A 13,637-nucleotide genomic window follows, 5' to 3' on the forward strand; every position below is an offset into this window, starting at 1 on the left:
ACAATGCAACCAAAGTAAATAATAATAAAATCACAAACATCATTAAAACAGATTTAACAGTATAATGTATAAGAAAGCTATAATAATAATTTATTATTTATATGCCGCCGATCTGACCTCTTCAACGTTTGGTCTTTGGATGTTACTGGACTACAACTTCCATTATTTCTTTACCATAGACTAAGCTGGCTGGGGATGATGGGAATTGTAGTCCAACAACGTCCGGCGTGCCAAGGTGGAAGAACTCTGGCCTCCAAATTTCTTTTCAACTCTTAATGTTCTATGACTCTTATTATGAGGTTAGCTTATTTACAAATGGGAAGTATTTCAAATCCAAACTGCTAAGCAATTCCAGAGCAAAAAAAAAAAAAGATGCAGCTATTCTTTTGAAATATCAAAAACTTGCTTTAGGGATGTTTTGCTTTCATCTCACATTAAAAGCTGAACTGCACCAAGAAGCACGAATCTGCTTCACAGCCTCTCCATCGGAATCAGGGCACCAAATAATGCACATTTTAAATATGCTCAAAATGTTAGAGAAACGGAATCGGCCTGTGATTATGGTTACCCTCGCTGTTCTGATTCCCAGCCTAGCTGTACTTGTTTGGCCAGTCTTCCATTGTGCTCTGACGGCTTTAGAAACGACGCCCCCAATCTGACTGGTTAGTAGTCGTCCTGTTCCCCCCACTCCACCGCTGGGTCGTCATCCATGCGCAGAATGAGGTAGGAAAGAAGTTGAAAGAGGTTCTGCCACAACAAGAGAGAGACAAAGAAGGAGAGGTCGCTTACGTCTATCTCGCAGCGATCGCCGGCGTAGTTCAAGTCACAGATGCAGTTGAATTTGTTGAGCAGGTTCTGGCAGAGGCCCCCGTTGAGGCACGGGTCAGAGGTGCACTCGTTGATGTCCACTTCACACCTGCAAGATTTTTTTTTAAAAAAGGTAAATACATGGACCACCTACTCACTAATGTGAATGGAAAAGGTGAGACGGTGGTATAAATTAACTTTATTATTTATACCCCGCCCATCTGGCTGGGATGCCCCTCCAGCACATATGAAAACATTAAAAATGTCCCTATACAGGGCTGCCTTCAGATGTCTTCTAAAAGTTGTGTAGTTCTTTATCTCCTTGGCATCTGATGGTAGGGCGGTCCAAAGGGAGAAGACCCTCTGCCTGTAACTTCACTTCTCGCAGTGAGGGAACCGCCAGAAGGCCCTCGCACATGGACCTCAGTGTCTGGGCTGAACGATGGGGATGGAGACGCTCCTTCAGGTATACAGGACCGAGGCCACTTTCAATGGCTCACTGAAATCCTTGGCTCAGAAATAAAAATAACATTTTAGAGTCTAGACTACAGTGGTACCTCGGGTTAAGAACTTAATTCGTTCTGGAGGTCTGTTCTTAACTTGAAACTATTCTTAACCTGAAGCACCACTTTAGCTAATGGGGCCTCCCGCTGCCACCGTGCCGCTGCTGTGCGATTTCTGTTCTCACCCCGAAGCAAAGTTCTTAACCCGAGGTACTATTTCTGGGTTAGCAGAGTCTGTAACCTGAAGCGTATGTAACCCCAGGTACCACTGTACAGCCCTTCTCTTTGACACCCTGTTTTTAGACATGCTTTCCCAGTTTTCTTTTCTTCCAGAATACAGAGCTTTGATGAAATTACAAATGAAAAAAGGGAAGGGTTATTTAGTGGTGAATAGAGTCTTTCTTTTTAGAACCCAGTGTTTTCCAGGATTGATTGGAGATACAGTGCTGTTTTTTTTAGAAAAATAAATGCTGGGACTCGCCATGAACAGCTCCCTTGCTCTCTTAAAATGGCAACGGCACCCTCGTGAGAAGTGCCAGAACTGTGTTCCGGTGAGTTCCAGCTGAAAAAAAGCCGTGCTCCTGTTTCTACTGCAAATTACCGCATGAAAAAAAAATGATATGAAAAAAATTATGATTATTATAATATTCTCACCGCCGTCCTGTAAAGCCTGGGAGGCACATGCATTCCAATAGTCCTTGGAGTTCAGAACAGTTGCCGTAGTTGTAACAGGTAATATTCTTGATCTCATTCCCGCACACTGTAGACGGTAGCCGTATATATCTAAAGCAAAACAACAGTGGTAAGCCTACAAAGTCACTTTCCCCTATTATTTTGTACCTCCATCTGTGACTTTTGTCGTCTGGGGGTTTTCCTGTTGTTATTCTGTCTCTCGCAGCTACAATAAACCTACCATTAAAATTATGGACTGGTCATTTCTTCGTCAGAGAGCAAACGTGCAAATTTAGCAGGGGATCAAATACTTTCCCCCCCCCCTCACTGTACATGTTTGCTTGTAAGTAGGGATGGAGAAGAAATCAGGTTTGGTTAGGACAGTGTTTCTTAAACGTGGGTCCCCGGCTGTTGGACTAACAACTGCTATCGTCATCCCTAGCTAGCAGGACCAGTGGTCAGGGATGATGTAGCAGGTTTGAGAAACACCGGGGTACGATTTTAATGTCAACTTACCTAACTCTCACTTTCGAAAGCAATGTGTGAGCTGAAACACAGCTATCCTTTAAAATTCACACCTCCAAATTTTGCTATGCACTTCTCTCTAGGCATGTGTCCGCATGGCTTTGCCTTCGCCCTGCCACTTTCTCCTGGAAAACCCACAAATTTAGCACGAAATTTAAACAAACAACAATCCACGGAAAACCTGATTACCATTAGTTCTGATTCAGTGCTAAATCTCTATCTGTTTAGACAAAGTTCCCCAACCTTAGGTCTCCAGCTGATTTTTTTTGGACTACAATTCCCACCATCCCTGACCACTGGTCCTGCTAGCTAGGGATGATGGGAGTTGTAGTCCAAAAACAACTGGAGACCTAAGCTTGAGAAACCCTGCTTTAAACGCTATTAGAAAAGAACCAGTCCTATGTACACTTATCTGGGAGCAAAGCACCATTCGCAATGATGGACATTTATAAGACCGAGGGTGCCCACGACGTTACCTGATTTCCTCACCATGCAACTCTTAGTAGTGCAATTGCTAACCCAGGGGTTTGTCCAGCTTTTAATCACTGCCTCATTTAAGAGATCGGAAGCAACTGATACTGTAGCAGGTGAATTTCTTCATCAGGCTTCAGGACAGTACCTGCAAAACCTTCCGGTGAAATTCCCGGCACATAGGCAGGAATAGCCGTTAATCTCATCAACACAGGTGGCCCCATTTGTACACAGATGGCCCCGGCAGTCGTCAATGTCTTCTTCGCACCTCGGCCCCGTGTACCCCAGATCACATATGCACTTGTACATTGCGACTCTGTCGCTGCAGTTTCCGTGCACACAGGGATTTGATGCACACTCATCAATGTTTGTTTCGCAGTGGGTTCCAGTCCAACCCTCGGCGCACGTGCAACTATAATAAGAGTAGAAGTCTTCGCATATCCCATTGTGCATGCAAGGGTTTGAGCTGCAAGCGTCCAGTGGAAGGCAGCCAGTGACGACGGGGTTGGCCGATATCTTGAGGAACTGCTCTTCCTGTGGTTTCTTCATATAGCCATCAATGGTTTCAAAGTAGGAGAGGTGGATGCCACCAATTTCCACAGTGCTCATGCACCCTCTGAGCCCGTCCAGGTTATCAAAAGCTTTGTCAGCAAGGTAGATATCTGTCTCTTCTCTCAAGAAGTTGAGGTTTCCTGTGGCAACCGTACTTGTTGCGATGTCTTCCTTGTCATTTATATCCATGAGCCATCTCGAGGACTGAGATAAGGGCTCCATCATTGAGAAGGTCACCTGGTGCAGGATCCCATCATTCACCAGCCGCGAGCTAGCCAGGCTCAGCGTATACAAGCTGTTGCCACTTTGCAACTGGAACACCAATCTGGCATTCTGGATGCGGATGGTGACAAACTCTGGCTCCTTTTCTGCGTAAAGCAGGATCACGTCCGAGTCCCGAGTCCGAAAGCCAAAGGTTATGTTGGTGAGGTCCCTGCTGATGTTCCCATTGCTTCTGTAAAATATTGCACTGCTCCTGCCACTAAAAATTGCATTGGCGATACCTGTGTAGAGATAGCAAAAGGCATTAAGCATCTAGGAGCGGTGTACTTAGTCATGCACATTACATTTTATTTAACTTTTTGTTTTTTGCCTTTATATACTGGCAAGATAGCTTAGTGCCCTCGATTGCTTTTATAGCCATTAAAAATGCAAACAAACAAACACCCTCCCTCTCAGTATATGGATGGAAGATTGAGATAAAATGGTGGTAGAGGGATATATATCGAGAGAGAGAGAGAGAGAGAGAGAGAGAGAGAGAGAGAGAGTTCTGCTCAATTCACTATGTCATAGTTTCAGCACCCTGCAAAAAAGGTAAAGGACCCCTGGATGGTTAAGTCCAGTCAAAGGCGACTATAGGGTCACGGTGCTCATATTACAGTGGTGCCTCGCAAGACGAAATTAATTCGTTCCACAAGTTTTTTCTTCTTGCGAGTTTTTCGTCTTGCGAAGCACGGTTTCCCATAGGAATGCATTGAAAATCAATTAATGCGTTCCTAGGGAAACCGCCTTCAGACCAGGTCCAGGGACAGTCTGTCCCCAGACCTCTTCTGAAGGCTGGCGGGGGAGAAGGACTTTTCTCCCCACCGCCAGCCTTCAGAACAGCCTTCTGAAGGCTGGCGGTGGGAAGAAAAGCCCTTCTCCCGCCGCCAGCCTTCAGAAGAGTTCCCGGAGGGCTGCCTAGGCTGCGGATAGCAGCCTGCTGCCCGGTGCGAGGCAGACATTCACAGCTTGGGGAGCCCTGCAGGACTTCCCCGCAGGGCTCTCCAAGCTGCGGATAGCGGCCTGCTGCCCCGCCCGAGGGGCGCTCTTAAGCAGAGCGCCCCTCGCACAGGGCAGACATTCACAGCTTGGGGAGCCCTGCAGGACTTCCCCACAGGGCTCTCCAAGCTGCGGATAGCAGCCTGCTGCCCCGCACGAGGGGCGCTCTTAAGCAGAGCGCCCCTCGCGCGGGGCAGACACCTGCAGCTTGGGGAGCCCTGCAGGACTTCCCCGCAGGGCTCTCCAAGCTGCGGATAGCAGCCTGCTGCCCCGCCCGAGGGGCGCTCTTAAGCAGAGCGCCCCTCGTGCGGGGCAGACACCTGCAGCTTGGGGAGCCCTGCAGGACTTCCCCGCAGGGCTCTCCAAGCTGCGGATAGGGGCAGCAGGCTGCTATCTGCAGCTTGGAGAGCCCTGCGGGGAAGTCCTGCAGGGCTCCCCAAGCTGCAGGTGTCTGCCCCACGCGAGGGGCGCTCTGCTTAAGAGCGCCCCTCGGGCGGGGCAGCAGGCTGCTATCCGCAGCTTGGAGAGCCCTGCGGGGAAGTCCTGCAGGGCTCCCCAAGCTGTGAATGTCTGCCCCGTGCGAGGGGCGCTCTGCTTAAGAGCGCCCCTCGGGCGGGGCAGCAGGCTGCTATCCGCAGCTTGGAGAGCCCTGTGGGGAAGTCCTGCAGGGCTCCCCAAGCTGTGAATGTCTGCCCCGCGCGAGGGGCGCTCTGCTAAAGAGCGCCCCTCGTGCGGGGCAGCAGGCTGCTATCCGCAGCTTGGAGAGCCCTGTGGGGAAGTCCTGCAGGGCTCCCCAAGCTGCAGATGTCTGCCCCGCGCGAGGGGCGCTCTGCTTAAGAGCGCCCCTCGTGCGGGGCAGCAGGCTGCTATCCGCAGCTTGGAGAGCCCTGCGGGGAAGTCCTGCAGGGCTCCCCAAGCTGTGAATGTCTGCCCCGTGCGAGGCAGGCAGCCCTCCGGGAACTCTTCTGAAGGCTGGCGGGGGAGAAGGGCTTTTCTTCCCACCGCCAGCCTTCAGAACAGCCTTCTGAATGTTGGCGGTGGGGAGGAAAACCTTCCTCCCACCGCAAGTCTTCAAAACAGGTCCGGGAACAGAGGAGAAGCGCTGCGCGCCTTCCCCTCTGTTCCCGGACCTGTCCTGAAGGCTTGCGGTGGGAGGAGGGCTTTCCTCCCCACCGCCAACATTCAGAATGCTGTTCTGAATGTTGGCGGTGGGAAGGAAAAACCCTCCTCCCACCGCAAGCCCCGGGAACAGAGGAGAAGCGCTGCGCGCCTTCTCCTCTGTTCCCGGACCTCCCACCACAAGCCTTCAGGACAGGTCTGGGAACAGAGGAGAAGGTGCGCTGCGCTTCCCCGCTGTCCCAGGAGATTTCCCTATGGGCTTTCGTCTTGCGAAGCAAGCCCATAGGGAAATTCGTCTTGCGAAGCCTCTAAAAATCGGAAAACCCTTTCGTCTTGCGGGTTTTTCGTTTAGCGAGGCATTCGTCTTGCGGGGTACCACTGTATTATTATTATCTCACTTTCAGGCTGAGGGAGTCAGTGTTTGTCCACAGACAGCTTTCTGGGCCATGTGGCCAGCGTGACTAAACTGCTTCTGGCACAATGGGACACCGTGATGGAAACCAGAGCTCATGGAAACACCGTTTACCTTCCCGCTGCAGCGGTACCTATCTACTTCCACTGGCATGCTTTCAAACTGCTAGGTTGGCAGAAACTGGGACAGAACAACCGGAGCTTACCCCATTGCAAGGATTTGAACTGCCAACCTTCTGATCGGCAAGCCCAAGAGGCTCTGTGGTTTAGACCACAGCATCACCCGCATCCCACAGCACCCTGCAACACCCTCTAGGCTCAGCACCCACTGTGGTGGAATGAGTCATGTGGCCCTAAATCCACCTCTGGTCTAGCGGGTGCTGAAAAGGCGACAGAGATGCCTGGATAAATGACTGGATTTTTATCCAGTGTTCTTATAAGGGACCTTAACAGTGTGCTTCTAGTGTAGTGGCTGCACAATGCCTCAGTCCCCCTAATGTCTAGCTGTTTTTGCACCCGGTAACGCTACAGCTTAGCAAATTCTCTCCTGCAGTATAAGGCAAATAAAGTTGCTAAGAAACACTCAACTTCAGAGTGGTGCTATGTACAGCAACAAATGCCCCAATAAATACATCACAAGGATTGGGAAAGCCTGAAACACTTGTGAAAAAAATTAACACTGTGTTGCCTTAGTCCCTCAAAGTTAAGGAGATGGGGGTTGGGCGTTAGGGATTTTCAGGGGTGGGGAGAGGGGAATACTTGCATTCAAATCCTCGATGCACTGGCTGGCATTGGGCTTCATGGGGGCACGGACTGAGTTCGCACCATTTTACGTCCTCGCAGGCTTTCCCACCTGTATTTGGTGGGCAGGTGCAAGTGAAGTCATCCCAGATGGAATAGCAAATGCCACCGTTTTGGCAGGGGTTCGGCTAAAGAGGAGAGAGGGGAGTTAAATGTAAGCAAGTATCTCTAGCAAGGCAATCAAGGAAAGTGGCTGTGGGAGAAAGAAAGAGGCTGACTTATTTCCTATGACCACTGCTCTGTCATGTTTCCGCATTTTCCTCATTTAAAAAGTGCCATGAAAACATGCTCTGCTGCTGTAAATGCCTACAGTGGTACCTCGGGTTACATACGCTTCAGGTTACACACTCCGCTAACCCAGAAATAGTGCTTCAGGTTAAGAATCATAGAATCATAGAATCATAGAGTTGGAAGAGACCACAAGGGCCATTGAGTCCAACCCCCTGCCAAGCAGGAAACACCATCAGAGCACTCCTGACATATGGTTGTCAAGCCTCTGCTTAAAGACCTCCAAAGTAGGAGACTCCACCACACTCCTTGGCAGCAAATTCCACTGTCGAACAGCTCTTACTGTCAGGAAGTTCTTCCTAATGTTTAGGTGGAATCTTCTTTCTTGTAGTTTGGATCCATTGCTCCGTGTCCGCTTCTCTGGAGCAGCAGAAAACAACCTTTCTCCCTCCTCTATATGACATCCTTTTATATATTTGAACATGGCTATCATATCACCCCTTAACCTCCTCTTCTCCAGGCTAAACATGCCCAGCTCCCTTAGCCGTTCCTCATAAGGCATCGTTTCCAGGCCTTTGACCATTTTGGTTGCCCTCCTCTGGACACGTTCCAGTTTGTCAGTGTCCTTCTTGAATTGTGGTGCCCAGAACTGGACACAGTACTCCAGGTGAGGTCTGACCAGAGCAGAATATAGTGGCACTATTACTTCCCTTGATCTAGATGCTATACTCCTATTGATGCAGGATAAGAACAGAAATCGGGCTCCAGTGGCAGCAGCAGTGGGAGGCCCCATTAGCTAAAGTGGTGCTTCAGGTTAAGAACAGTTTCAGGTTAAAAACAGAGCTTCGGAACGAATTAAGTACTTAACCTGAGGTACCACTGTACTGGAAAAGTGCCCAAATACAATTGTGGGCACTTTAGATAAGGAAAGCAGGAGAGGTGGGGGTGGGGTTAAATTTCCCCTCCCCAGAGCTGCTGCTCCAGTCAAAACCAGGGTCCCCAACTGATGGCAGTACAGATGTATCAATGGTCTTAGCATAAGGCAGCTGTCTGTATTCTATAGGATTAATGGTCTCAATTAATCATAGCCAGCGGTTGTATCCAATGGAAGCCCTACTCAGAGGAAATCCACTGAAAATCAGTGGACATGACTAACTCAGTTTCGTTAATTTCAGTGGGTCTACTCCAGGCTTTCCCAAACTCTGGTCTCCAGTTGTTTTTGGACACTAGTCCTACTAGCTAGGGATGATGGGAGTTGTCCCCCCCCCCAAAAAAAAAACACTACAGTTGGAGACCCTGCTCCAGAAACAGTTTGGGAAACCCTAGTCTACTCTCACTAGAACAATTGGGACACAACCCTAATGCTATGAGACTAGTCAGTTATTCATGACTAGGTTTTCCCCATCGATTTTAATGGGACTTTTTCTGGATTGGGGCCAATCATTTTCAGGCTGTCTGGGAACTCACAAAGTATAGTGAGGAACCAGGAACATGGGATGGCATCATTCAGCATACTGAATTCCTTTTTGTGATAATTGCGGGTGTACAGTACCGTTTCAAGGTACTGTTGTAATCCAATTGCTTTCTGTAGTGGTCTGTATTGCAAAAGCACATTTCCGACATACCAAAAGGAAAATGTTCCTGCCTGGCAGAATTGACTTTTTTATTTTTTCCAAATCTATGATTCTATAAGATTATCACAGTTGCATTACCTTATCATATCAGACAAGCTTAGATAAGATATATTTCTTTTGTTCCGAAAACCACTTAAGCAGACCATTTGACTTAGTCCTAGGAGAAAGGATATCAAAAGATAAAGACGAAGAAGAGATGGTTGAAGGCCAAAGTGGTCAAAGGGAGGAAAGGAGGCGTGTCAAGTAAATCCTTTGCCAAATAAGAATGGGAAATGTTTTTGCAAACAGCTCTTCACGAAATCCGGTGGTGCCCTGAAACCTTCCTCTTTAAATAGCCTTTGTAGAGAATGCACAATACGAAGAAGACCTTTCTGGCTAGAGCTTGTTGAGCATGCATAGGTTTGCTACATATCAAGGCCTGACCTATAGCAAAAGGCCGTCGCACATGATTTCAGCGCAAAAGATTCCAGGTTCAATCCCTTGTGGCTCCAGACAAGCCTGGAACAGATTCCTGGTCTGAAACAATGGAGAATCGCTCCCAGCTAATATAGACAACTGGTGCTCTTGCATCTTCCTGCCTTCTTCCTTGTTGGACCACAGGCTAGTTGTGTCGGCTTTTTGGTGAGCCCACAAAAGAGCTCTCCAGGTTCGGCCTTAGGGCAGCCAGCAGCAAAACAAAAGTTAGAGGTATGTTTGGGAGTAGAGATTGCAGACCTTCCAAGTGTTCTTTTTTCCAGGGGCACAGAAGCCACCTCCGTTTCTGATTTGATCTCGGAATGTCCTGCTTTTCCTTAGGACATCCCTATTTTCATTGGATAAATGTTGGAGGGCATGGAGTCGTGCAACCCCCAAGCCTAGGAGATAAGTAGCTCTACAACCTTTAGAAGACATCTAAAGATACAGGGAAGGTTTTTATTTTATGTTTAATATTTTATTATGTGTTTATGTATGTTAGAAGCTGCCCAGAGTTGCTGAGGCAACCCAGTCAGATGGGCGGGTGGTAATAATAATAATAATAATAATAATAATAATAATAATAATAATAATAATATCGGATGGCCCCATTTTCATTGGAGAAATGTTGAAGGGTATGTACAAAACAGCTCTCTAGGTTTGGTCTTAGGACAGCCAGCAGGAAAAACGAAATGTTTGGGAGTAGAGATTGAGTAGAAGGGGAAGGGAGACTTTCAGTGGGAAGCAGTAGTATTGTAAGTTATGAACTGAAGCCAGGATAATGTGATATTGCCTACTTTATCACCAAGGCCTGGTTCACGCTGATTGTGTGGTGACTGCAGCGTCAAATGGCAATTTACACGTGTGAATGAGTTATCACAGATCAATCCTCGCAAAGAGGTCTGGGGATCCCTTGCCGTTCAACTGAGCCCATTCATAGATTCTGGGGCAAGTTGACATGGGCCATATAATCAAATTGTGAGAAATCAAATGATGTCTGTGCATGCGTGAACTGGTCCTCAGTTTTCAGAGCAGCATTGGGCTATAAATGGAAGAGAACAGAGGAGAAGGGCCTAGGCAGTTGGTGCCTCTCTCCGAGGCTTCGTATGTGTAGGAGACGTGAAAGTAAATTAGGGGAAATGTGCCATTCTTGAAGTCTTTTCTGAAGGGATGATGGTTTGTTCTATGGAATAGCATGCCTGTCAAGATATAACAGGAGCCCATCATCCACACTTTTCTGGGGGGGAAATTGAAAACGTTTTTGTTTCAAGCTTTCCCAACTGGGTGAATGGGCCTGTGCTATGGGTGTCCAGTTTTTTGCTAAATTGTTTTGTCTTAAACTCATTTGCTTTTTGGTGTTTTTAACTGCTTTTAACTGTTTTTATTGTACATCGCCTTGAAGCACTTACATGAAAGGCAAATAATACATTAATAATGATAAGTTGAGTAAGCACAGGAAAAAGTGCTCAGCATGATTGTAAGCGATTTAAAAAACAACGACAAAAATCGTGACATTCTTGAGCATTAAGAAAAAAAGCTGTTTCATATGAAACATACTGTACAGGAACATACAACTGACATTAGAATACATTCCCTCAGCCCACTTGTATTTGCACATATGTAAGAGATGGCGTTTGTTTATAAATCCATTACTTTTTATGCAATGTTAAATGAGGACCGTGTGATTTCTGGCAGATCCAACCCACATAGGGGCTGCCTTTGTATTTGTGTGGTGATACAACATTCCTCTCTTCTTTAATATTTTTACAGGCTTCATTGCCAGGCCCAAATGCCCGTAACATACCATGTGATTAGCCTGCTTCGAAAGTCTGGTTTTACAGTAATTATGAGAATATTTTGGTTTGAAAAACTACAGTGAGTTCAAGTTGCCCTTAATGAATAGCAGGCTTGCTAACTGGTTATCATTACCTTGCCATTCAAGCGCCGGGCCTTCCAGCCTCCCAGATGTTTCTGCGGTCTCGGCGCCCACAAAGTGTGGGGCTGTTTGACAAAAACCTGATCTTACCTGCCTGTTTCGGATATCGTGCTCAGATATTCTTACTGTCACATGCTGTTTTCGGAGCACTGCTAGTTCAAAAGAGAATTCCTTGCTGCAAACATGGAAACGGCACTTTGAGAAACAGCATCCTTACCTGACAGAGGTTGTCTCCGATGCAGCCTGGGGCAATGTTGATCAGCGTGCTCTTTCTGATGACAGAATCCGATGAAGTCGTGACAGGGAAAAATTCCAGTGGTTGGTTGCCCAGTCTTAAATCTTGGATGCAGCCTTTGAAATATCCACCATTTACATGGGTTTCTTGGTCGTCGGGTAATCCTCCGATGTACATAATATCACCGCTCTGGATTTTTATTACAGGAATAGAAATGTAGCCCAGGTTCTGCGAAGACTGGAATAGCTCGGTCTTGTTTGGCTTGATTTTTAAGGATATCAAATAGAAATTTCCATCATTCACAGGCTGTGTTCCAAGGAGTTTGTCAGAGTTTAGGCCTGACGCCAGGAGTTTCCCACCTTCCAACCAGACCTTAAGAAATAGGATTGCGCCTTTTTTCAGAGACAGCAACAAGCCAGAAAGCTTGCGTGTTCGGACAAACATTGAGATTGTCACACTTTCGTCGTCGTTGCCTTCTAAAGGAAAAGCAGCAAACCCTTTGGATTCCTCATGTCCAAATCTTCCTGGAATGTACTCTTGAGTTCACATGGCAAAAAGAGAGAGAGAAAAAATAATACAACTTTAAGACAGGAGTACTGATGGAAAAATGGACATATCACGAAACAGACCGGGAATGCTCTGGCATTCTAAACTAAACTACCTGATGGCACTTTCAGTGGCAAACTACTACGGTTTGTACCACTCCTATGAAAGATGCATTACAAATCCTGCAAAGCAAGTGCAGCCTTTTAAAGATTGAGATATATAATTCTACCTTCTGTCTGAGATGATATGATATAACCGGCCCCAATTCAAAGCTAGGAGACCAGCAATGGCTGGTTCTGATGCTTCACTTTCAGTCCTTTTGGGAAGGCAAAGGTTGTGACCCATACCTCTTACATTCACCAGGGATCACACAACATTCTGTTCAGAAGTTCTGTTTTTCTCCTGATGGCCCATCTCTAATGTGTGAGGCAAAGACAGATAACATATTGATTACCTTGAACACTGTGGCCTCCGCATTGTTTCCCTTTTCGTTTTGCTCATGCTCATGCTATTGGTTGTCAAACCTGAATTGGGAAAGATTTCCTCCTGAACTCAAAATTCCTCCTGAATTTTAGAGGGCAAGGGAACTGCTGGCCTCCCCGCTCAACATACATTTTGGATCTTATCTGCCAATCACAGGGGCCAACGTTGGACATTTCTGTCTCCCTATGAGTCTGATGAAAGTTCTGAGGAACAAGTATGAGAATAGCAAGCTTGAGTCCCATGGAAACACATACTTTCTTAGTCCCTACAAGCTAATTCTAGAAATCTGTCACAATGTAGAAACCACAGCTATTTAATTTAGAAAACAGTCCAGGTTAATTCCCCCATTCCCATGTTGTTTTCAGCTCAGCCTGACTCCTGCCATGCAAAAAGAGAGGTCAGTGTTGACTGAACCGGGGATGATGTAGAGAGGGCCCTATGAAAGGAAACATTTTCTCTGATGCTTACACCAGAGCAGGGCCTCTTTAGCATACGCGGTATGCTTGTTGATCATACAGCAGACTTTTCGTCTTGGGACATCAGGCAGCAATGTTGCTTCCTCTTTCTCCTTCTGCTGTGTTCAGCTCTAGATAAGCTTCTAATAAGGTGTAGGCTGGCAATTGGATATGTGCCTCTTTGTGTCTATTTTGGGTGTTTTGCCATCAGCTCTGAGGGATGTGAGACCCAATATGCTGTAACAATCTTTTTTAAAAAATAAATTGGGATTTGCTTTGGCAGTTCCCGTTGTACAGATTTCCTTCTGGTTATAGCCAATCTACTGATGTGCTGTATTCTCCTCATTAAAGTATACTACACTGAAAATTTAGATGACCAGGTATGATGGCTGATCATCCTTTTGGCTGATGTTTCCTTGATCTGAAATCAAGTATGGCACAAATGCCAATCTCTCAAACAACAACAAACCCCAATAAGCAAAAATCTTAAAACGTTCAAGTGAAAGAAAATGGTCAAACTTAAATCTTATTTTTCTTCTTGTACCT

The 13,637-nt window shown here is 46.7% G+C and overlaps 1 protein-coding gene across 1 annotated transcript in view; it reads right to left on the minus strand.

The window, feature by feature from the left end:
- Window positions 1–13,637, minus strand: part of CRB1 (crumbs cell polarity complex component 1) — a 138,089-nt gene that overhangs the window by 20,807 nt on the left and 103,645 nt on the right. Inside the window, exons 7-11 of the mRNA XM_083506716.1 lie at window positions 11,590–12,143; window positions 7,084–7,249; window positions 3,127–4,033; window positions 1,965–2,093; window positions 790–916 (exon numbers count right to left, since the gene is read on the minus strand). Coding sequence (XP_083362842.1) covers window positions 790–916; window positions 1,965–2,093; window positions 3,127–4,033; window positions 7,084–7,249; window positions 11,590–12,143 — 1,883 coding nt within the window. The remainder of the gene's footprint in view (window positions 1–789; window positions 917–1,964; window positions 2,094–3,126; window positions 4,034–7,083; window positions 7,250–11,589; window positions 12,144–13,637) is intronic.

Source organism: Podarcis liolepis (genome assembly GCF_965112155.1).
Source record: "Podarcis liolepis genome assembly, chromosome: 6".
In the NCBI taxonomy this organism is placed as follows: domain Eukaryota; kingdom Metazoa; phylum Chordata; class Lepidosauria; order Squamata; family Lacertidae; genus Podarcis; species Podarcis liolepis.